Source organism: Chrysemys picta, chromosome 1 (genome assembly GCF_011386835.1).
Source record: "Chrysemys picta bellii isolate R12L10 chromosome 1, ASM1138683v2, whole genome shotgun sequence".
Lineage (NCBI taxonomy): Eukaryota > Metazoa > Chordata > Testudines > Emydidae > Chrysemys > Chrysemys picta.
The window spans coordinates 168,613,870-168,639,804 of record NC_088791.1 but is presented as its reverse complement, the minus strand read 5'-3'; the positions used below and the strand labels follow the sequence as shown (position 1 = coordinate 168,639,804).

The 25,935-nt window shown below is 43.5% G+C and overlaps 1 protein-coding gene across 22 annotated transcripts in view; it reads left to right on the top strand.

The window, feature by feature from the left end:
- The window catches only part of DCAF6 (DDB1 and CUL4 associated factor 6), a 154,766-nt gene that overhangs the window by 25,761 nt on the left and 103,070 nt on the right, over positions 1-25,935 (top strand). For 16 of the 22 annotated variants that reach the window (XR_010599853.1, XR_010599849.1, XR_010599851.1 and 13 more), the window contains exons 2-3: positions 11,228-11,289; positions 22,576-22,668. Coding sequence is in view for 8 of the 22 variants with exons in the window: in XM_065589296.1 (XP_065445368.1) it covers positions 11,228-11,289; positions 22,576-22,668 (155 nt within the window). In the remaining 14 variants the exon portion in view is untranslated. The remainder of the gene's footprint in view (positions 1-11,227; positions 11,290-22,575; positions 22,669-25,935) is intronic. The other 6 variants (XM_065589367.1, XM_065589351.1, XM_065589341.1 and 3 more) reach the window with 1 other exon arrangement.

Here is a 25,935-nt window from a genome sequence, read left to right as displayed (position 1 = left end):
GTATGGAGACAGAATTTTGATTCTGAAGTGTATTTGAAGGAATTTAATTTATTATTGGAACTGTTTCATTGTAACTTGATTGCCAACTTTCTGAGAAAATAAAGGCTTTTTCTAGGGAAAGATTATGTGGGATAACTGTAGGCAAACTTTCAGTCTAGCATTTGGGAAATAAGTTCCAGTAATATGAATTGAATGCTCTGGGATAGCGCTAACGGATGGGGAGGAAAGATGTCTTTAAAGGGGGAGAATTTAGGTCCTTGCTTTTGCTTTCTTTGTTAAACCAGTCCCCTTCAGCCTTTTCATACACTCATTTCCAGCAGAGGTTCAGACGGGGGGGCAGGTTTGTAGAAATGTTGGTGGTGCCCAGAACTGCCCCCCCCCAACTCCGCCCCCACCTGCCTAAAGCTCTGGGAGGGAGTTTGGGTGGGAGAGGGGGTTTGGGATACAGGCTCTGGGATGGAGTTTGGGTGTAGGCTCTGGGCTTGGGCAAGGGGTGGGGATGCAGGAGGGGGTGAGGGGTGCAGGCTCTGGGACAGAGTTTGGGTGCTGGCTCTGGGCTGGGGGACGGGGTGCAGGCTCTGGGAGGGAGTTTGGGGACAGGAAGGAGTGCGGAGGGAGGGGGTGCAGGCTCTGGAACGGAGTTTGGGTGTAGGCTCTGGGCTTGGGCAAGGGGTGGGCATGTAGGAGGGGGTGAGGGGTGCAGGCTCTGGGACTGAGTTTGGGTGCAGGCTGCAGGTGGGGGTGCAGGCTCTGTGAAGAAGGTTGTGGATGGGAGGGGGTGCAGGCTCTGGGAAGGAGTTTGGGGGCCAGAGGGGGGCGGAGGGAGGGGGTGCAGGCTCTGGGAGGGAGTTTGGGGGCCAGAGGGGAGCGGAGGGAGGGGGTGCAGGCTCTGGGAGGGAGTTTGGGGGCCAAAGGGGGGGTGCAGGCTCTGGGAGGAGGTGGGGTTACCAGCGCTTACCTGGGGCTCCTAGGCAGGGCAGGCTGGGAATCTCCATGTGCTGCTACCCCCAGGCACTGCCCCTGCAGCTTCCTATTGGCCACAGGGGCACTTGGGGTGGGACATAGACCCACTCCGCCCGGGGCTGCAGGGAGGGGCCGGCAGCCACGTGGAGCAAGCAGGGAGGAAGCCGCTCAGTTCCATTGCACTGCCAGTGGTGAGTGGGGGCCCTGGGCTGTTTTAAATGGGGGACGCGCGGGGGCGGAAGGCGGGGCTGAGGGAGAGACCTGGCCCCAAAAATTGCTGGAGCCGGTCCCTGGGCCAAGAATATTCCTGGTGCCCAGGCACCACGGGCCCATAGGACTCGCTGCCCATGGGTCCAGATACTATTCCTGGACGTACCACATCACCAGTTTAGTTTTTGCTGCTAGTACTGCCAGAAAGTACTATGTGCAGAAGTAGCACATCACACAAGAATGATTCTCTGCTATAGAACTTTCTTGCTCTGCATCTGAAACTGGAAAAGGTTGAAGAACTCTGGATTCTTGTATCCATATGCTGAATTTAACTTAAATAGTGGAATAAACTTCTGTGGTCCATTTGTTGTTGTTTAAGATTTACAGTGTAGTAACACCTAGAGGCCAACCAGGTCAGGGTCCCATTGCGCTAAATGAGTACAAACAGCTAGTAGAGGACAGTCCCTGCCCCCAAAGAGCTTACACTTTAAAATTAAATCTAATATTTGCAAAATTAAACTCATTTGAAAGTAGGGTTTTGTAGTGGAAATACTGAGACGTTAGTAAAAGATTGTGAAATGATGGGGTTTAACTGAACAAATATAGTCAGGTAACCAAAAACTGAGATTGGAGTTGTTTCTGTACTCCAGTATAGGAAGGGTACCTGTGTATTAACATATATTGTATAAGGATTATCCATCACATTATGGGAAAACTGTTGCAGACTTAAATTACTTTCTCTTCCAAGAATTATAAAATGCATTTGTCTAGGCCATTTTGTTATGCTGCAGTCCAGCCAAATGCATTACTGTATCAATACCCTTTTCAAGGTGCATAATGTATGGGACTTAATGACATGGTGCACAGATCATTTATATTCCAGTAATAACTCGGACCATCTTTTCTATGTATATTTACAAGGAAAGGAAATACTCAAGGTTACAAATCTGGAAAGGAAATTTTGAAGTGTGCATTCTGCTCTTTAACATATGAAGACTTTATTATAGCTTTGGACCTTGCAGGCCTATAAGCTAACATTCTCTAATTAAAATGGCAAATAAAACAGTCAATGAAAGGGTTCAAGGATGGTAGCCTGATTAAATAAAGTAAAATGATAATTATGTGAGTATTAGCTAGGCAGCTCAGAGCAATATTTGACAAGGTAGAACATTATTTTCTGTTTAGCATACTGCTTTCAGAATTATAAAATCAACAATATTTGTTAATGCATGAGAAAAATATATATTACCCTCCCCAGGGACACTGTGGAGTGGAAATACAGTGTAACTATCCATTCCGAAATTTGACAGGATATGGGGGACTTCATTCTTATTTTAAAATAACCCAAAAAATAAAACCCCAAGTAGTCAGTTCCTTACTTTTTTTTATCTCTACTGAAAGATTCCAACTCGCGCAGCACAGTACCCCTGAACCATACTAGGATACTGGTTCATTACTGACCTAGGGGGAAGAGTGCTGCCAACATTACTACTTCTAGCACCTAGATTTTCTCTGGAGTTCTCTTGTCCCAGCTTGACCAAGATGGTGGCTGCAAATGAGAAAATTTCAAGGAAGTAGCATTTCTTCAAGCCTTTTTGCAGATCCAGTTTATAGTGTGCATGCTCCTCATGCATGACTTTTGACCAGTTAGGTCCATTGAGGCTGATCTTCTGCTCTGCATGTCCTCATGCACCCCTCCCCCCCCCCCCCATTTGAGAACATATGGCAGAGTGGCCCAAACCACTTCTCATTTTCCGCTTACCACTTGTGGCAGTGAGACAGAACTTGGTCTCTGCCTTCTACCCTGAAGCACCTTTTCATTGTCTCAAACTTGTAAATATTAGTAATTACTACAATTAGGTTAGTGTAGGGATGATTTTCTGCCCTTTTGGCAGCCCCTTATTTGTTTTCTTGAAATGTCAAAAGAAAAGAACTACTACTAATTGGCACCGAGGTGCCTTCCCATCTATTGACCAAACTTAAACCCTCTGGCTTTCAGCCATTCTCATCTTGTGAGAGACTTATAACATTAACTGATGGAATAATCGGTGTCTTTTCTGTTTGGGTGATGGTAACATTCTGGACCCTTGTTCTGTATGCCATTCCTTCTCCCCTAGAACTCGCCTTTCCAGAGATACTTTGCTAACACTCTACCTACTGGAGCTGGCTATCGAGTGAATGTAGAATTGAGAAAAATGTTCCTCTGGCTGCAGAAAGGGACTCTCCTCCCAGAGATTCCACTCCTTCAGAGCTTCTCTAAGTTAGGGAGTCTATCCCAAAACTTCCTGTTATTAATACTGGGAGAAGGTCTCCAACCCCTGCAGCTAGCCATCCTCCAACCTCCAAAAAGAGCTCACCACTGGCTGGAAGCTTGGCATTGAATCTTGGTATTGCCTCCATCCCATTGAGATATGAGCAGCACTCCAAGGGCAACTCAAGGTAGTAACCCTCTTCCCTGGAACAAAAGAGATTCAGGAAATAGTCATGGACCTTCTAACTCTGGTATGTCTACACAACGAAATTAGGTCAATTTTATAGAAGTTGATTTTTAGAAACCAGTTTTATACATTCGATTGTGTATGTCCACACTAAGCGCATTAAGTCGGCGGAGTGCGTCCTTACTACCGTGGCTAGCATCGCTTACAGAGCGGTGCACTGTGGGTAGCTATCCCACAGTTCCGGCAGTCTCTGCTGCCCATTGGAATTGTGGGTTAAACTCCCAATGCCTGATGGGGCAAAAACATTGTTGCGGGTGGTTTTGGGTACATGTCATCAGGCCCCCGCCCTCCCTCCCTCCCTCCGTGAAAGCAATGGCATACAATCGTTTCACGCCTTTTTTCCTAGGTTATCCGTGCAGATGCCATACCATGGCAAGCATGGAGCCTGCTCAGCTCACCGTCACCGTAAGTCTCCTGGGTGCTGCTGGCAGACGCGGTACAGCATTGCTACACAGCAGCAGCTTCTTGTCTTTGCAGCAGACGGTGCAATAGGACTGATAGCCGTTGTATGTCTCCTGGGTGCTCCTGGCAAACCTCGGTGAGGTCGATCAGGGGCGCCTGGACAGATATGGCTATCCTCCTCGTAGAGCACCGAATGGGAGCCAGAGACTCCAGGTCATTCTCTTCTTTAAGTTTCGTCTCATGGAGATTCAGTCCTGCCTGGAATATCATGCGAGCTGGAGGCTTCTGCTTCAGGCTGCTCTCCCAGCTGGCAGCACCGCGCGGTTGCACCTACCCCAGCCTACCCCTTGCTCCCATGGCTCATGAAGCCTGGACAGTAGTAAGGAGCAGTTCAACTATAGGCTGAGCAAGTGCAGAATGGTAGTAGAATGTGCCTTTGAACGTTTAAAAGCTCGCTGGCGATGTTTGCTGACTAGGTCAGACCCATTGTTATTGCTGCTTGCTGTGTGCTCCATAATATCTGTGAGAATAAGGGGGAGACGTTTATGGTGGGGTGGGAGGTTGAGGCAAATCACCTGGTGTCCGATTTTGAGTAGCCAGACACCAGGGCGATTAAAAGAGCACAGCAAAGCGCGCCGTGCATCAGAGAGGCTTTGAAAACCAGTTTCATGACTGGCCAGGCTTCGATGTGACAGTTGTGTGTGTGTTTCTCTTTGATGCAAACCCACCCCCTTTGTTGATTTTAATTCCTTGTAAGCCATCCACCCTCCCTCCTTTGAAATAAAGTAACTATTGTTTTGAAACCATGCATTCTTTCTTTCTTAATTAAAAAAAAATGAGATAACGGACAAGGTAGCCCAGGTGGGGTGGGGGGAGGAGGGAAGGACAAGGCCACGTTGCTTATTGTAGCCACACTAAAAATCAAACTGTTTGAATGACAGCCTTCTGTTGCTTTGGCCATCCTCTGGAGTGGAGTGGTTGGTTGCCCGGAGCCTCCCCTCCCTCCTGTGTTCTTGGGCATCTGGGTGAGGAGGCTATGGAACATGGGGAGGAGGGTAGGTGGTTATACAGAGGATGCAGCGGGGGTCTGTGCTCTTATTGGATTTCCTGCAGCTCCAACAGATACTTCGTCTGTTTGCTCCCCCAACAGACGCTTCATCATGTCCGTTTGCTTCCCCATTAGCCTCAGCATCGTGTCCTGCTTCCGCTCTTCGCACTCACTTAATTCTTTCCTGGCCTCTGCCACTGAATGCCTCCATGCATTAAGCTGTGCCCTATCCGTGCGGGTGGACTGCATGAGCTTGGAAAACATGTCATTGCGAGTGCGTTTTTCTCACCTTCTAATCTGTGATAACCTCAGGGACGGAGATGATGGGGGGAGCGTAGAAACATTCTACGCTCTATGATTCTGGGGGGACTGCATGGTCACCTGTGCTGCTAAGTGCTGCTGAGTTCGTCACGCTGACCAAACAGGAAATGAAATTCAAAAGTTCCCGGGGCTTTTCCTGTGTAACTGGTTAGTGCATCAGAGTTCAAAGTGCTGTCCAGAGCGGTAACAATGGAACACTCTGGGATAGCTCCCGGAGGCCAATACCATTTGCGTCCACTCTACCCCAGATTCGACTCAGCAAGCTTGATTTTAGTGCTACTCCCCTCTCCGGGGAGGAGTACAGAAGTCGATTTTAAGAGCGCTGTAAGTCACCGGAATGCGGTTGGTTGTGAGGATGCATTCATGTTAAAATCGACCTAATGCGGCTAAATTCGACCTAACCCTGTATTGTAGACCGGGGCTAAATAACAAGCTTAGAGGCCTGATCACCTTGGATAGGCTAACGGGGCAGCAAAGCCTGGTACTGGCAAAGACTTCTCACTGGCAGACACGCTCCTTACCAGAGTCTTTAATGGTACTAATTATCAGAGGGGTAGCCGTGTTAGTCTGAATCTGTAAAAAGCAACAGAGGGTCCTGTGGCACCTTTGAGACTAACAGAAGTATTGAGAGCATAAGCTTTCGTAGGTAAGAACCTCACTTCTTCACGCTTGCATCTGAAGAAGTGAGGTTCTTACCTACGAAAGCTTATGCTCCCAATACTTCTGTTAGTCTCAAAGGTGCCACAGGACCCTCTGTTGCTTTTTAATGGTACTGGCACACCTGTTACTAAGCACTCATGTTGAGCACCCAGCACCAGCCTATCTATCAGTTATATAAATATTTTTGGATAGATTTTTTTTTTTTTTTAAATTCTCCTCTACAGTGAAAGGAATCTCTGCTTTCTTTAGATTTGTCTGTTGAATCTCCTTTTGCATTCTCCCATTTTGACAAGTACACTTGCTGGACAGTTTGAACCTTCTGATAATACAGTCGATGCACGTACTTTGGAGTGCTGTACAGCATAGGCTTGTCTGTTAGCTACTCTTCTCCAAAGCACATGCAAGTAACTGACTATAGTAGGCTCTTCAGTGTTGAGCGAGGGGAAAAAATGTGAGATGACTAGACCGATGCTAGAAAGAGCCATATGGTTATATCCTTTCTGGCAGCAGGTGGAAACAAAAAGAAAATACAACTGGACGCTAGCAGCTTTGCATCTGCCATTAAACTAGCTCAGATAAAACTCCAAAACTATTACTGATGCTTTGGGATGCAGCCCCTTATCCAAATGGAGATGGGATGAAACAATTCCCACACCATTGCATTGCATAATCACTCTGTGGGTTGTGGTGGCGGTGAGTGGATGTTTAGACGTTGGAACCTGGAGACCAGAGACCGAAAAGACCTATTTAGAATAGATCAGATTTCCATGCTATGAGCCACTGTATATGGGTCAATATTTCTTAACTGAAGTTCATAAGTTCTGGTTTGATGTTTGTAGGGGGCTTATACGAGAGCAGTGTAGCCCTCTTCTCTGGACATTCAGTACAGCCCAATGATTCAGTCATCTTAGTAGTGTCCTTAGCTCTTTTTTAAATTAAATTGCAGATTTGCTGCTCAGTATTGCCAACCCCAAGTGCTCAGAAATCATGAATAAGGCTCCCAAAACCATGAGATTGACTTGGGACTTTAGGATTCATGTTTTCAAACTTTTCTCTGCAACCATAAAGGCTAGAAAAAATTTCTTTTAAAATGTAAATCAAAGCTAAGATTTGCACAGTTGCTGGACTCCAGAAGCTTTAAGTGAAACATCAGATATTATGAGAGTTGGTAATGCTGCAGCTTTAACGTAGTTAGATGCCTTTGCCTCATCTTAAATCCCACTCTTCCTCAGTTTCTTTTTGCTCCTGCACTATCCCAACTGCTCCAGTTGATTTTGCCTTTGCGCATATTAGGAAATCACAGCCCACAAACAATAAAAGGGGGAATCAGAATCTCTTTTCCATATTCCAGTATGAAAACCCAGACCCACAGTTCTTCTGAAATTATAACCGTGTCTACAGTTACCAGGGAAACCAGGCTGGCATCCCTAGGAAGAAGTATAGTGAAACCTGATTGGTTAAAGAGGTTTAAACAGTGGTTTCTTAGTTGTTGTATACTTCACTTTAAGAGTGCACTCTTCATTACCACCACTGCTCCTAATCACCAGCTGCTCTCATTCTAAAGATTTTCCTTTCAGTTCCTGAATCTTAGCCTCCTGCCAGTACTTAATACTTTATTAAAGGCTGTTGGATTGAGGTCCTCTCTGCTATTCAGGAAGGAGCAATCCTTTCCTTTCCTTTTTTGTTTTGTTTTACTATTTGTATTACAGTGTGCCCAGAAGCTCCAACCAAAATTGGAGCCATAATGTATACACTCTCGCAGAGAGAGAACTATACAAACGCATAGTCAGACAAAGTCCCTGCCCCTAAAAGTTTATACTCTGAATAAACAAGACAGATAAAGGTGCAAAAGGAAACCAAGGACCAGAGGTGAAGTGGCTTGTCCAAGTTCACCCAGCAGGTCAGTGGCAGAAGTGGAAATAGACGTGAGGTCTCCTAGGTCCCAGTCCAGGTCCTTGAACCTAGGAGGGTTAGATATGAAGAGATTTCTTCTCATTTGTGTCCCATATCCAATTTCTTTTTCTCCTGCTTCCCCTAAGAAAGGGACATTTTCACTGAATTCAGTTGAGACAAGATGTTATAGTCCTTCTTTGAAAAGGACATGGGCCACTGTCTAAGTGAGTATTTTTAATATAGAGGATACCAGGTTAGTTCCTTTTTCAGGTCAAAGTAAAACACCCAAGCTATGTCTGCACTACTGCAGAATATATATGTAGGTTCTTGGGCAGATAGCCAGAGCCACTATACAGGCTGCCTCAATCACACACACGTTTTTAGGGTACTAACTCAAGCAGAGCTAGGGTGTGTATGTCTACCCAAACTTGGAATTATACCTCCCAGCTGTAATGTAGTCATACCCCTAGAGTGAAATCCTTGTCTTATTGAAGTCAGTGAGAGTTTTGCCATTGATTCCCATATTATTATTTATTATTTGTATTATCGTAGCACCTACAAGCCCTAGTCATGGACCAGGATCCCATTGTGCTAGGTGCTGTATAAACACAGAATAAAAAGGCAGTCCCTGTCCCAAAAGCTTACAACCTAAGGAATAGGGCCAGATTTCACCTTTAGGTTTTTCTCAACATCTTCCAATGGAAGTTATAGAGGATTAATCATCTTCATGAATTCCATAACAAAAAGCTACATTAAAGCTAAATGGTTAAATAGTCACGTCAGGAAATGCCCAGATAAAAGTTATATCTGTACAATCCTACTCTTCACCCTATAGGTATGCATTGTTATAACAGTCTTTATCTGTGTAGTAACATGGTATTTTATGTTTTCAAGACAATGATATATAATTGATGGAACCCTGCCTTATTTAATATGTGCTTTATAGGAGATTCTCCTTGCCTTAAATCACTTTCTCCTTGTCTTGCTTTACTCTGTTTCCCCTTCCACACTCACCTTTCCTGCTTAGTTCAGGAACTCCAAAAGCACCCCTCCCATCCATGCTTGACTATTTAAACCGTGAAATGGAATGATATTGGTCATTTATGTTGCTCTTCAAAGTGAGTTACAATCAGTAATGATGAGGAAACTGAGGTTAAGTGGTTTTCTCAAACTAAGAGGGACTCAGAGATAGAGCTGGGACTAGAACTCAGGAGGTCTGGCTTCCGCTCCTCTGCTTAAGCACTAAACACTGTAACACGTTCAATTTAAGACCAAAACACATTGGCCATCATGTTCCTATTGAAAATACGTTGTGCTTCTTAAAGCATATTCTACTTGTTACTCCTGGGGTGAATTCAGCGCCACTGCACAGGCACAGAATTCATGTCCCCTGCAGATTTCTTTGCTTCCACACAGAAAAATGACTTTCTGACAAAGAAGCAAAGGGAAGCCGCAAGAGCGGTCATGTGCCCCTCCCCAGCAGCATGGATGCATTGTTTTGGGCATCTAGAGCAGCCACTGGAGAGGTAAATCGCAGCGGGGGGCAGGGAAGGGCCTGACAACACTCTGGCTGATGCATCTGGACCCCCCACCGAGCCTCACCCCCCTGCATTCAGAACCTGCCACTGAGTCAGTCCCCTGTGCCCAGAGCCTTCCACTGAGCCTCACTTCCTCCCTCCCCCCTGCACCCAGCTTGGGACTCCCCGGCCAGTGGCTCCTACCCTGCACTGGGCTCAGCTGCTAGTCCTGGCTGGACTGACGGTGGAGAAGGAGCACACTTCCCCTGCACGGAGCAGCCAGGGCCGGGTCAGAATGACCCCCAGAAATCTCCCCCTGCGTCAGGAAACGCTGCACCTTCCTGCCCCTATCGCTTCTCTCCCACAGGGGCGAGGGGGTCACTGTACGGGAAGCTGTTCCCCTATCTGCCCAACCCCCGTTCACCTGGACCCACCATACCCAGAGCCTCCTGCTGAGCCTCATACCTCCCATAACCCAGAACCTCCCACTGAGCTCCCCGCATCTGAACTCCCACCCCCCCAAGCCCCCCCCCCCCACACCCGACCCTCCCCACCGAGCTCCCCTCCCCGTGCATCTGGATCCTCGCCGAACCCCTCCCCCGGCATCTGCACCCCACTTCTGCACCAGACCACCCCCCTGCCAAGCCTCACCCCTTGCATCCAGACCCCCATCCCTGTACCCAGACCACCCCCTGCTGAGCCTGCTGCACTCAAACCCCCACCCAGACAGGCCCCAACCCCTGTGCACCTGAACCACTGCGAGCCTCTTGCACCTGGATCCCCACCCCACTGAGCCCCACTCTCCCAGCACCCAGACGCCCCACTCAACCCCCAACACCCAGATCCCCTGAAGCCCTATCCCCCGACATCAGACTCTCCCTGCCAAGCCCAAACCACTTTCACCTAGACCCTCCTGCAAGAGTCCCATTCCTCCTGCACCTGGAACCCCCCAATGAGCCACTTTGCATCCAGATCCCCCACTGAGCTGCCCGCATCCAGATTGCCCCCACACCTGGATCCCACCACACTAAGCCCCTTCACACTTGGATCCTGCTGGGCTGAGCCTGCTTGCCCCACACCTGGTGTGCCCGGTGCAGAGGGACAGGGCCCTGGGGTGTTTCTGGGGCAGGTCCCTCCCTTGTGCTGTGTCAGGGTCTGGTGCAACCTCACCACTGAGTCCCTGTCCTGGGAGAGGGGTAAGGGGGTGCCTGAAGGGTGATCTTCCACCTCTATGCAGCCAGTGGTCTGTGCTCCCCACTGCCATGCTGGTGTCTCCACATTTATTTATTGACAAAATTTGCATAATTTTGTAGCATTTTAAAATATTGTGCCTAGATTTTTTAAATATTTTTGGCACAATTCCCTCAGGAATCCCTAATCTTCAGTTAGAAGTTTTTAGCTATTGTTTGTTACTGTACATAAGTTATTTTCTATTTTACAGCTTTTAATTTCAAAGTGTCTGCTTGTGAAGCTTGCCAAATGTTAACATCACAATTTCTAAACTGGTGCTAAAGGTGGTAGAACAGCAAATAAACATGAAGCATTGCTTTTTCCATTTGAATATTTGGAACCATACAAATTGTATTAAGATTTATATTACATGCAGGTTCTGTTCTATTTAGCTTCTTCTGTGCCCAGCACTATATCTGATTGCCAAAGTTCTTTAACCTCAGCTTTTAAAATGAGACTATAATTCAGTCTTCTTTCTTCAACAGGAAGAAGAGAATTTATCCAAAGATTAAAACTTGAAGCAACACTGAATGTGCATGATGGCTGTGTAAGTGATTTCTTGTATCTAAGTTTTCAAAGCTTTAAAAATATGGTGTCCCATATCAGAGTGTGTGTGCCTAGACTTAAAAATGCAAACTAAATACATTTTAAAGCTGAACTGAAAATAGTTACTTGCCAAGACCTATATCCAGCCCTCTGGGTTCTATTTCTTCTGAAGCAGCTGACAGCAACTCAGTCCCTGAAACTGAGCAATGAGCTGTGTTTGTTTCATTGCTTTAGTTATGAGTGAGGCAGTCACCTATAGCAGGGAAAACTGGACTTGGGTAGGAGCAGGAAAGTGAAGGAAGAACTAATCTTAAATAATTTCTAATGTACTTATTTGTAGTTTAACACATATTTTGCTATTTTAGGATTTTATTGTATTGCTTTGATTGAAGCATTTTAGTTTTCTTCTAAGCTTGGAAAAGAGGAAGGGCTATATATTACTTATAAAAAAAGGAGCAATACTGTAACCTAAAATGTTGTGTTTTCAAGGTCAGCCATGTGAAATGGCACAGTCACATGGTATAAATAATAATTATGGGTTTTTCTTTTAAAGTAAATATTGAACTTTTTAAATAAATCTCTACTTTTCCATAGCTAGCTGGTAGCAAAATTCTTCCATGCTGTGCTCTGACAGGTAGGCAGCAAATAGACTGTTACTCAAACGCCACAGGACTGTTTGAGCTCTAAGAGTAGTGGATACATTTGACTAAGTTCTATGACCTAGGTGGTAGAGGTTGGCTGTTGTGACAGAGCTTCTTTGCTGGCCTGGCATCTCTCAGCAGAGCAGAAGTTCATGTTTGTTAATGCATTTATTTGTTTTTCTTCTCAGAGAGGATTTTTGAAAGGTGCTGGGATGTTCAAGGGAAAAATGGCTTGTAAAGTCCATTATACGCAAACTATTATGTAAATGAAAATGCTGAATTTGGGCCTTTACACAAATAATAAAAGAGAGATTCAAAATTAAGGTTCTCACAGAAATATAACTCAGCCCCCTTGAGCATTGCGATAGGGGCTTAATTCTTGTGCCTATTAAAGTCATAACATTTTCAAGCATGCAGCGATAACCCTTTAATTTATTCATATTCTAGGATGTGGTTCTATCTAATCTAGATTAGTGTTAGCTTAATTTCATAAATTTAAACAGGTGACATGTTATGGACGGTTAGCTGGCTGTAGGAAAGGATGTTGAGTAGGACTTGCCCTGAGTAAAAGATCTGAACTCTTCACGGGTTGTATAACTTAATGAAGAAAGGCCAGTGTGACTGGAAAAACTACCAGCTCCGTATCCTCATCGCCACCTAAATGTGAACTCCGAAATCTTATGCTGCTATGAGAATGATCAGCTGCTGTTTGCAGCATGAATGTTTGATGGATGTGTGCCCCTTGCATGCTAATGAATAAGGAAACCAACATGCATGGTCAGACCATTATTTTCAAATGATAGTAACTTAATTTCAAAAAACATTTCAGATTTAAAACTCTTATTCTGAGCTACATACATATGGTTGAGTTGAAGCTTTTAAACAAAGAGCACTTTCACATATGTTTAATATCTATTCAGTTACATACTCAAATTACTGAACACATTTTCTTCAGATTTACCAGAATAGTTACTTTTTTGCCTGGGTCCTGAAATAAGAATTTTAACTTGGAAGATACATTTTATGAGAGTCATAAAAGACTAAAAAAAAGGTATGGAATGGAATTGCCATGTCTCAGGATTGTGATAGTAAGTAATGTTGTGATGTTTGTTACAGTTGTAAGGTAATGAATAATACACATGATGTTGGTAGAAATTTTCCAGTTTAGTACTGAAATGAATCCATCATGTGGATTTATATAAAACAAAGTACAATTTTATTTCACTGAGTCTCTTCAAAGTATGAAAATGTGTTATAAATCATTATATATGGAGTGAGTAGTGATGTTTACCACTAAGACTGCATTCGTTTTTTCATTATGAAAGGTCCTTTTTTAGTTGTTTATAACATTATCAAATACTCATCTTTCTGGACTGAAATATTTCAAATCTGGTCTCTTCTTGAAGGTGAATTCTTTTTAAAATGTGAATAAAAATGTTCAGCAATTTTCAAGTACAAGAAAATGGGGTCAGGGTTGGGGGGATACTTTAACCATTACCAAAAAAATAATAATCTAAGAATAGATACAGCTGCCCAGTGAGGAGTGAGAAAAACTTGAAATTTTCCATGGAAATGTTTTTTGGGATAGACATGGGCTTTATGGAGGTCTGGTGAAGATGCATTTTGAATTGGCAATGTTAGGATTTTCAGAATGTACTTTGCTCATACATTTTTTTTTTAAGTGAACAGCAAGGTTTTTTTAATGACAATCTCCGTGTGTGTGTAATTTTGAGTGGATTCTCCTTATTCTAAAGGTCCCCTTCAGAATCCTGATACTTCATCTGATGCTTGGAGGAAGGAAGCAATAAGAGCCCTTGCCTCATTAGTACACATCTCTTGCAGGATACAGCTTTTTATTGCTCCACATGATGGAATTTTCTTTACATTGTCACTTTTCTTTTTTAAAAACTTAGAAATGCCTTTTAAACAAAAGAATATTGAAGTTGTAGAATCAAATTGCTAAAGGCTTTGATTACATGAGCATGCTTTTTTTATTTTCTACAGGACTCCTGCCTCACTCAATGTGTATTTGAACTGTGTGGAGAGAATGTGGTGGGTGTCCAAATGGATCTTTTATTTTTGGCCAAAAATAATTTGAACTTGCATCAGTGTCACACACAGTACTCTGGGGGCACTCATTAGTCAGTATGGCTGATGCTTAGTGGATGAGGCAGGACTTCATGTTGAAAAGTGAGAATAAGAATAAATATTGAAGAACTGTCTCATTACACATCATGCAGTCTCCATGTTGAATGAAGCATGAGTCATGTGGGAAAAACAGTATGTGAGCATGTAATTAAAAATTGTGGTATAATACATAGAATCTTAGAAATAAAAGGTTGGATTAAATATACCTAGACCATCCCTCACAGATGTTTTACAGATGTCTGTCTAACCTGTTCTTAAAAACCTCCAATTATGGGATTTCACCTTTTTCAATGCTTGACTATTCTTATAGTTAGAAAATTTTTCCTAATATCTATCTCAGCAGTTCTCAAACTTCATTGCACCGTGACTCCTTTCTGACAACAACAATTACTATGGGTGGGTGAGAGAGGGTGGGGCGACAGAGCCTGAGTCTCGAGTCATGCTTCGGCTTCAGCCCCAAGTCCCAACGAGTCTAACACTGGCCCTAGGGACCCCATTAAAATGGGGTCACAACCACTTCAGAGTCCCAACCCACAGTTTGAGAACCGCTTATTAAATCTCCCTTGCTGAAAACTAAGCTGATTACTTCGTGTCCTACCTTTTGTGGACATAGAAAGCAATTAATCACTCTCCTGTTTGTATTTTAAAACAGTTATCAAATCCCCCCCTCAGTCTTCAATATAATAAACCTGCCCAATTCTTTCAACCTTTCCTCTTAGGTCATGTTTTCTAAACACCTTACATTTTTGTTCCAGTTCGTCCACATCCTTCTTAAAGTGTGGTGCCCCCACTGCACACAGTGCTCCATCTGAGGCCTCATTGGTGCTAAGCAGAGCAGAACAATTGCCTCCTGTGTCTTACATACTGTTAACACATCCCACAATGTTTGCATTTTTTGCAACAGCATCGCTTTGTTGGCTTAAATTCAATTTGTGATCCAAAATAACCCCCAGATCCTTTTCTTCAGTACTACTGCCTAGCCAGTTATTCCCCATTTCGTGTTTATGCATTTGATTACATGTATGTATGTGGGAAGAGTGAAAGTTGCAACTCCTTGTGACATTAATTTTTTTTTTATTTGTAATTTAGTAACTGGTCTCAGTACACAGAGCTTAGACTTTGTTGTCCTCTACTAGGTACAGTGATTTTTTTTCACTTCTCTCCTCTCTTCTCTCTTACCTTTTTTGCATCAACTTGTTTTAAAGGATCAGCACCTTGCAGAATAGTGAAGTCACTGAATGAATCAGTAAGGAGATGATTAACTCTAAATGGGTGTGTTGAAAAGGGTTCTACCTGCATTAGTTGCCATGATGGGAAAGGAAATGCAGCCTAGGTGACAATTTGTATACCACATTGATGTTATATTTTTCTCCCAGTTTTGTTGTTGTGAACATTTTTAAGGAAGGGAGTTGTGTTAAAGGAGTGCTGGTAAAAGATTCATCTCCAAATGGACTCATCAGCGTGAGGAAATACTTCATTTTAAATGAGAGGAAAGAGAGTGACCTGGAGGGATAATTTTTCCTTTCTCTATACACATTTAGCACAATAACTTCTTGTGATAATATAGAGGGATATGTGTTGTGTACTATACTTATTTTTTCCTCTCCAGGTATTGCACCTGATTTACACCATAAATGAGAACTTACATTAGTGTAACAAGATCTAGTGACCTAGTCTTAGGATCTAGGGTTTAATTTTACTTCTTGGAAGAGTGATTTTCCCTTCTTCTCCCTTTTCCTTCCATTTCTTCTCTTGGGGTACTTAAGTATTCTAAACAGCCTATTGTAGGGGTGTGTGTGTGTGTGGGGTGGGGGGTGTCCAAAGGGAAATAGTGGATAGCTACCTTTGAGTGGGATGTTAGTTTTTTCTGATCGATTCCTTTTGGGAATTAGTCCTACACAGTGGTCTGTGAAGATAAAAGGTAGGACCCTTTCTTAGGGTAATACAGAGATTTGGGCCAGCTGTTGAGAAGGTTTTCCCTCTGGGCACTGATAAATACAGTGTGGTAGTTAATTACAATTGCTGGAAGAAGCAGTGGTCTCTGATTATAATATGGGCCTGTTGCATTAAGGGCCTTTACCTTGCAAATCATTGGTAGCAAAATCAAGAAATGGATTTAGTAGTGAATGAGAAACCAGTGCAAGTTGTGAAGCACCAGCATACATTCTTTCAGGTAATCATAAGTTCATGAAGAAGCCACTTAATTTATCTGGAGCTAGGCAGAAAGCATTATATTTGTCTAGCCTGGAGCTGATGTATGGATGAACCAGTGCTGTCACATCATCATCCAAGAGGAATGACTGAAGTCTTCCTGCTGTGTTGATGTGGGCTGCTAGTATTAGGATCATCACTATTGCTTTTTTCATTCTCTCTGCACGTCTGTTCTTCAACAAAGTGTCTTCTTCCCTGTTCTGTCGTGTGTGTGTGTGTGTGTAGATAGGAAGATAGATACATGATATTTTTTCTGCTTCCTTCTTTTCTGAACGTTTTTATCTTTTTCCTCTTCAGTGCCTTTTTATTCACAATTAGTGGGCTCCTCGGGAGCAGCAGTAGCATCCTTCACGCGGAATGGGCTGTAGATGGAAAATAACTAGCATGCTGGTCAGTGTTTTTTTGCCACCAGCTGGCTCTTGAAGTTGTGCTGTGCTTGACCACTTTGTTTCACTATTGCTATTCATCAGTCAGATTAGTGTAATGTTAAATCGATATGTAGGCTGAATCAGTGCCTCTCTCATTGTGGATGATTGTACCCGTGGCTCATCTGGATCAATGAATCCTTATTTTGTTAAGGAAAATCATAGTATTAATACTCTGTACATGTTCTAAAATGAATTAACTACATTTAGCAAAGGTTGTTTTCCCTATTGAGAGCTGCAAATGGCAAATTTGAAACTTAGGAAAATATTCAAATAGCTGAAATTATTTTTTTCAAACTTTTAACTAAAACAGATGTTGCCTTTTGGGCTCAGATTGGGAATGAGACAATCTAGCCCAAAAGAAGATATTTTTAACAAGTTATGTACTTATTAAAAGAAGGGTTTAAAATGAAAATGCTTTCTTGGCCTTGATTAGTGTCACTACTAATACAGTACTCTAAAGAATCATCATAGTTTATCACTCAAAAACCTCAGACAAGACCTGGTATTGTCACTTACCTTGAATAGTTCCTCGGGAGTATAAGATGTTGATGACGGGGACACTGCATCAGGCAGTGTTGAAGTATTTTCCTAGGCTCTCCTCATTCACATTTGGGGTTGTTCCTTCATTTCCACTTGGTCATATTGTCACCAGACTTTTCTACCTCAGCTCTCACTGATTAGAGTACACCAGTTTTTTTTGTTGGCGGTCAGTGCCTGGAGGGAATTGTTTTGAAGGAACTAGGTTCTCTAAGATCATTGGCATTTCTTGCCATTTTGTTACTATGTAGATTTCAACAGTGGTATTTTGGGGTAAGGTATTTTCAGAGGCAGAGCTCTTTCTGGACTTCAGCCTCTTAGGTGGTAGAATTTGTCTATGCAGTGGATGTTTTGGATCATGTACCTGCTTTTGTATCTCCTTCTTACTGAAGGCGTCCTGCCTATCTGGTGGTGGTGCAATCTCAGTGAGGCTCTACAGTGACAATGTGGGAGTCAGTGTCAAAAACCCTGTGATGATCCCAAAGGACAGTTGAGTTCGGTAACAGTTTTGTGCATGGCTTGAGCGTGACTATACTGGGGCAAAGTACTCTGCAGTTTAATAACACAGGGTGTCTGGTTGCTCAGAATGTTTTGGCATCGGCTCCCTGTTTTGTGTTAGCCAGTTTGTGGAGAACATGATTCCTGGAGTCTAATTTCTTTTTTAGCATCTTGATATGCTCTTTGAATATCAGTGTTTGGTTTAACGTGACCCCCAGGTATACCCAGTTGTTTATAGTGCTCAAGGATTGTACCATCCCACAATATTTGGAGTTTTTGCTTGGCAGGATGGTGCTTCAAGGGGAAGGTGCACACTTGTGTCTTGGTAGGATTGGCATTCAGGAACCACATATGATAGTATTTTCCAAATATACTCAGGGAACCAGTTAAAATGCACTCAGTGTCCTCATATCTTTTTTATTGGGTAATAATGCAAAGATCAACTGTATAAATGAAATGCTTGCACATTGGAATCCAGGTTGATGATTTGTGTAACCAATAGTTCTCAAACTTTTTTTTTCCCGCGGAGCTCTTGAAAATTGCTGAGAGTCTCGGCGGACCACTTAATGATCTTTCCAAATGTTGTTTGTACCGTTAGTTAACTATTGTAAAGCACTTTGGGTAAAAGTGCTATATAAAAAAAACCTTAATAATAATTAACGTTTTTTGTTCTACAAATAGAAGCACACAACTCACATTTTAATATCAATAGTCTTACCTTTCTAATGCGATGGATGTGCCCTTTCTCCCCCACCACAGCAGCCCCTGAGCTGGGGCTGGTAAGGAGGAGGGTGTCTGTGTGTGTGTGTCTCTCTCTCTCTCTCTCTCTCTCTCTCTCTCTCTCTCTCTCTCTCTCCCTCACCGCAGCAACCCCCGAGCTGGGGCTGGGAAGGAGAGGGGTCTCTCCCCCACCACAGCAGCCATAGAGTAAGGGATTTTGAGGCTGGGAAGGAGGGCTGTCTCTCCCCGGCAGCCGTAGCTCTGGAGCTAAGGAAAGTCACCTCTTTCTCTGGCTGCCGTAGCCTTGCACATCCCAAATTCCCCCTACCCCTTCTTCTCATCCCACTGTCCCCTCCCACCTTCCCCCTATGGCCACCACCTCACATGTGTGTCTTTTCCAGGGTCCAGGCACCTAATTAGTGGATCCACGCCTGCGCAGCTCCACTAATTAGGTGGATGGCCCTTCATTCTCTCATGTGTGGCTGCCCAGGCTCTCACCTTAGAGGGAACTATCCTTGGACCACCTGAATGGAGCTCGCAGACCACAGTTTGAGAACCTCTGGTGTAGACATTAATCAGCAAAGGTGATAGCACTGAATATTGGGGTAATTCATTCTGTTGAATATGCCATCGATTTTTCTGACCATCCATCTGAACTAAGAAGTGTTGATTATCAAGCAGAGACTCCTGGACCATCTTAATATTTCACACAATTTTTGCCAATTTCAGAAGTAGTGCATGGTGTGATGCAGGTGTTATAAACAGCTAATAGTTCTTCTTCTAGTGCTGTCCCTGTGGGTGCTCCACTTTAGGTGTTTGTGTGCCCCTGTGCTCGTAGTTGGAGACTTTTAGTAGCAGTGCCGGTTGGGTCGCACATGCGAGGTCCTTACCTTGTGCTGCTGCAGGCAGTTAACCGATGCTGTGCGACCAACCTCTACTCAGCTCCTTCTCTACCGCCCTTGGCTACGAGTCCGAGCAATCAGCAGTGCCTCGCTACTTTATATTTAATTAGTTACAGTCAATTACTTAGTTTCCTTATTAGCAGCTACTTAGCTTGTTTTCCTTTCCTTTTCTCCTTGGTTTAAAACAAAAACAAACAAAAAAAACCCTCACGGCCAGGAACTTCAAAAAAACAGCCGTTTTGAGGGCGAAAGCTTCCCCACCCTCCCAATGGAAATGCCCAGTTTCCCGGGCTCTCAGCGCCTTGCCTCCAGGCTCAGAGTGCCAGTGCCTGTCCCCGACAGCCACACCTCGGTGTGTTTGTTAGTGCCTCTGACGCAGGCATTGCCTCAGGCTCGCAAAAAGGCAGGGAGTGGAGAGGTCTCTCAGACCTGCATTGGGGCATGAGGCTTGGGACCTCCCACCCCCTTTACTTCGCCAGCCGCAGCTTCGGAAAGGAGTGCTTTCTCCAACCCCACATTGGGTACCCACCACAGGAATAAACAACAAACAAACAAAAAAACCCACCCCACAGCCATCCTGTGGATAATAATAGCATCAGCTGTGCTGTCAGCGCCGGGAGCTCCAGTGGCTGAGAGCTCTGGCACTGCTGCAGACAGAGACTTTGGAGCCTTGTGCCTCCATGCCACAATCCACAGCCGCGCCGCAGGCCGGCATCCAGTGCTGGCACCAGCTGTGCTGTCCGCGCCGGAGCCGAAGTAGTGGAAAATCCCGGCACTGCTAGAGCTAGAGATTCTACAGGAGCAGGTCCAACACAGGCATTATGGGGAAATCAAAACCCTGTGCTTCCGCACTGCGTTTTATATTCGTTCTGTGAGCGGGCATCCAATACCGGCACCGGCTGTGCTGTCAGCACCCTCAGCCGAAGTAGCGGAAAATCCTGGCACCCTTGGCACTGCTAGAGCCAGAGACTCTACAAGAGCTGGCTCTGACACAGGCACTAAGGGGAAACCAAAACCTTGTGCCTCCGCACCACAATCTACAAATGGCGCTGCGGAGCCGCTACAAAATGTGGCTTTTTCAAAGGCGCACCCAACACACACACAGGCGCAGCCAGCACCACTACTAAAAGTCTCTGACTACGAGTGCAGAGGCGCACAAACACCTAAAGTGGAGCACCCACAGGGATACATGTCTCGAAGAGCCTTAGTTACTGCACAAGGTGAGTAACCTTCTCATCAACAAACACAGCCCCTGTCATTTTACAAGTTTTGAAGCCATCTTCAATGTATTGAGTTAAGTTTGCAACTTGGCCACAGCATGAACATCCTGAGCAGAAACTGGCTTGGTCATCAGTCAGCTGCCCTTCCACTATTGGTGCTATTCTAGCCATTATCATACACTCATATAGTTTGTAGGTTGAGCAGAGTAAGAATATTGGCCAATAATTTCTTTGAACAGTTATGATATTTATGTGATTTGAATAGTGCAACCATTTTGGCCCGTCTCCACAGCCTGAGTATCTGCATTGTCTCCATGCAGGACTGAAAGAAATCAAGCAGCCATTTCACTTCAGGATTATATCACAATAGTAATAGTTCACTAGGTCTGCCATTGAGTCCAACTGCCTTTCCACATTTCAGGGTTTTCATGGCTATTGTCAGCTCCTCTACATTGAGCTGCTCATTATGAACCTCACCGTCTCAGAGGAGTGAGTGAAGTTCCTGTTTAACTGAACTCTAAGACATATTATTGTGAGAATCCAAACTTTAGATTTTTCTGTATTTGAGTTTATTTACATCTTCATTTGTAATACTGTAATGTTGGGGGCTTTTTAAGGAAAAACTTACAAGGAAATAAAATGCAAAGTGCTCCCAACCTGATTTCTTTCCCTACTGGAAGAGCATCATCACAGTCTTCTCATAGGAGAGATCTGGGAAGGTTTCTGCAGTACTATATGGGCTTTTCACCAGGTTTATGAGAAGGTGTGGCAGCTGTGAGTGTGTACATGTTAGCCAGATTCTGAATACTTAGTGCTTTGGAGGTGCAATAATGAGAACATTGTGACCCCAAATTCAGAGTACTCTGTAGAATGCAATACATTCTAGGGAGTAAAACACCCAAATATGTCAAATTATAGATACCAGAAACTCTATTGAAAGGCTTACTTTATCTGAGGGGACCCTTGTGATGCCACAAGGGACCAAAGAAGGCAATTCAGAGTCTAGAAAGGTGGATGCAGGAAGGGGTCCAAAACCCAGAATGCTCTGTATTAGCCAAATAACTATTTTTATGAAAGACTACTGAGTTTAGTCAACTGCTAGATTTTAGGTATAAATTTCCCAGTTAGCTGAGCATTTTAAAAGTACACAGGTTAGCTCACATAATAAACAGCAAATTAAACTCTGTTGCCTTTGGTGTGCGCTTTTATAGGGAGATGCAGGAGCATGATGTATATATGAAGAATGTTACAGAATACATTAGACCGAGTACTGAGAGATGCCAGCATGTTTCAAGCAGGTGGACTCTCATCAAACAGTTTGTTAAAAATCACGGCTTTTTTTATGCTAACAACTCAGATTTAATGACTTAAGAGATCTTGTTGGAATCAACTGTTAGAATATACTTTTCAATGTTTATAGAAATATTGACCTTTTGATAGAGTGTGTGTGTGTGTGTGTGTGTGTGTGTGTAAACTTTTTTACATTCATTTTAAGTTTTGATATGAATAAGAATATAGGTAAAAGATTAATGTGTTACTGAGAAAAAATTAGTTAACATACCAGGCTGAAGAAATTAAAGGCCTGATTTTTGTTTTTTTTTCAGTGGAGATATGGTTTGGTCTAGCATTCACTCTCTGTGCAAGTTTGAACCTGAACACACTGTACACTTTTCTTTCACTATCAAATACATATCAATTCAGATTCTCAACACCTACATGCACATTTAATAGAATTTTTGTTTGCAAACCCCATCACCCGCATGTGCAGGTGGCTAGCCATGGGAAAGCATGTATGTGCAAGGTGAGGCCAAGTAGTGAAAATCAGGTCTCTGAACATATTTAAGCACCCCTATGTATTTTGAAGTTGTTTAAGTAACTTTATGATTTCATTTGCATGTCTAGATATTTCTTGGCTATTTTATTTTCAATATTAAATATTTTTCCTAAACCAATTAAAATTTTTGTTTAAATATTTCAAACAGGTGAATACAATTTGCTGGAATGATACAGGAGAATATATTTTGTCAGGTTCAGATGACACCAACCTGGTAATTAGCAATCCCTACAGCAGAAAGGTAAGTCTACTTTCTGGATACTCAGTATTTTACAGTATTTCCCCAAAATCTGTCTGCCATTGTTTTAAAGATCTCTACTCCAATTATAGGAGGGAAGCATTGCATAGCTATGGACCACACTGACAGCTTGTTAAGAGCCAGAGGGTTGCACTTATAGTAGTTTACATAAAATAGAGTAGATTGCAGCTACGATCATGGAAGCATGGCCCATGGAGACTGCCCTGTTTTAGCATGGTTTACCATACCTATCTCAGCACTAATTTTTGTTACATAATTAACACATACAAATTATAAATACACAAAATGCATAATACTTAATGCACAATGCAGTATGGACTGCTTATACATGAGATGGTACAAATACAAATCCCTATATATCATCTCTTCTGCTTTCATCCACTCCCTTCTCTAAAACTGGAGGCAAGGGAAAAGCTTTTCATTGTACTCTAAAAGTTTGAGAAATCTGGACTGCATTGGTTCAAGCTGAGAATAAAGTTCAACTTCCTGAACCAGCCTTCTCTGTTTTTTTACGCTAAGGGCTTGTCAACGCTGGCAATAAACAGCGCTGCAACTTTCTCGCTCAGGGGTGTGGGGAAAAAACCCCCAGAGTGCAGCAAGTTGCAGCGCTGTAAAGCGCCAGTGTAAACAGTGCCCCAGCGCTGGGAGCTACGCCCCTCGTTGAGGTGGTTTTTTTAGAGCGCTGGGAGAGCTCTCTCAGTGCTGTGCCACACAAGGCATGTTAAAGCGCTGCTGCGGCAGCTTTAGCATAGCCAGTGTAAACTAGCCCTTAGATATTGGTGGCATTAATGACTCTGCTGATCACAACTGTGGCAGTATCCTAGGTAAGAAGTGCTGTTAAGTAGGCAGTTCCCAAACTATTTTGGACTTTATAAGTAACAAACAGTTTAAACTTGTATCTCAGCATAGATCAGGGATCAGCAATGTGAAATGTAGAATTTTTGGATTACCCATCAACTCCTGTGGAAAAGGTCTGAAGTATTTCAGGCCTTAATTTTGCCTAGGAGGCCAAATGGTGCTCTGAAGCAAGCATTTTGCTGCTGTTTTTTTTTTTTAAAGGCCGGGGGGAGGGAAGGGGCATTGTGGTGGCTGGTAATGAAATAGATCTGAGCCCCACATATTAAATCTTTTCTTCTTTTTCTCTGCTTGTGCACAAACAGCTTTTGTGACAGGTGCCTCTAATTTTCCCATTCTGTCAGCACAATAAAGAGAGCAGCAAGGGATATATGGGGAAGGGAAGAGAGGGGCTGGAAATACTAACCCTTGACACTGTTACCATAGAATGCAGTCAGAGACTGGGAGGGAATGGCATCGTTCAATCCCTTATGGTACTGCTGTACATGAAGTGTAGCTGGGAATGAGAGGGACTGGGACGGATGGGGCTGATGATGTAGCTGAGAGCTTCCTTCCTTCAGTGAAACTATAGAACAGTGCTGAGAGCTGCACATACTCATTCTGCTTTTTCAGCCCTCTTGGGGCAGAATCAGGAGTTCACCAGAGTTTGAGTGCAGGCACAGCCCCATTGCAGTTTCACGTCAATTTCAGAAGCAGCACCAGGGTCTCAACTGGAGAAATCTGAGGTAGAGGGAAGGAGGGGCTGATCAGTTTTTGATTGCAAAGAAGGCACTTTGGTAGGGCCTGTGACCAAGGAAGAAAGAGGAGTAGGACTGGTTGTGACCTGGTGAAGGGTAGAGTATATGACTCAATAAGGGATGGGGAGGTGGGAGGAGAACAAAGGGAGGCTGCATTCCCTTTTTGGGGAAGGAATAGGGGAGCAGTGGTGGGCGTTATCATAAGATTAGGTTGGAAGAGCCCTCAGGAGGTCATCTAGTCCAATCCCCTGCTCAAAGCAGGACCAGCCCCAACTAAATCATCCCAGCCAGAGCTTTGTCAAGCCGGGCCCAATCCTCCAAGTCGTCTAGGTCACTCTGGACCCTATCCCTACCCTCCAGTATATCTACCTCTCTGCCCAGTTTAGTGTCATCTGCAGACTTGCTGAGGGTGCATCCATCCCATCCTCCAGATCATTAATGAAGATGTTGAACAAAACTGGTCCCAGGACCAACCTTTGGGGCACTCCGCTTGATACCGGCTGCCACCTAGACATCGAGCCGTTGATCACTACTTGTTAAGCCCCTCAATCTAGTCCGCTTTCTATTCACGTTATAGTCCAGGGGTAGGCAACCTATGGCACGCGTGCCAAAGGCGGCACGCGAGCTGATTTTCAGTGGCACTCATACTGGCCACCAGTCCAGGGAGCTCTGCATTTTAATTTAATTTTAAATGAAGCTTCTTAAACATTTTAAAAACCTTATTTATTTTACATATAACAATAGTTTAGTTACATATTATAGACTTATAGAAAGAGACCTTCTAAAAACATTAAAATGTATTACTGGCTCGCGAAACCTTAAATTAGTGTGAATAAATGAAGACTCAGCACACCACTTCTGAAAGGTTGCCGACCCCTGTTATAGTCCATTCATCCAATCCATACTTTTTTAACTTGCTGGCAAGAATACTGTGGGAGACCGTATCAAAAGATTTGCTAAAGTCCAGATATATCACAATGTATGCTATGATATACCATATATATCATAACTAACAGAGAAGTTATTAGGGAATGGAGAAAAGCCTCATATTATTTAGTTTGTTGATTTTTATTTGGGAGCTCAGATATGATGTGGTGTGAAGTCAAAAATATTTCTTCCATGGAATGTGAGGGGGAGGTATCTATCAGAACCACCACTTATTTTGGGCATTAGTTGTGACTGAGCTAAAGCATCTTAATATAATGGAAGGCACCCATTGAGATCTCTGAGTTTGGCAGCAGAGCTCTGTGGATTTGGTGCTGAACTCTTCGCTCATTTTAAACAAAATTGAGCTCTGAGGGTTTTTTTTTTTGTTTTGTTTTGTTTTTTTTACATTTCTGTTTATTGAATTCTTCTGAACCTACCTGAATAAAGAGTAGAATGCAGTGAAATAAAGTAAATTGATTGGCTCTCTGAATATGTAATATATAGTTGTATCCATATTTTAGAACATGCAGAATATTAAATAATATATTGTTAGCACCTGCATAAATCATTTAAAAAAGTTTGAAGTAATGCTTTTAAAATACAAGGCAAGAATTTACAGAGAAACTTGATTTCCATAAAGCTTTCTTTGATTAAGTTAATTGGTGGAAAGCTTTAGAAGTCCTTGTCATATTGTAAACATCTTGTGCTAACATGAGAACGAGACCATAGC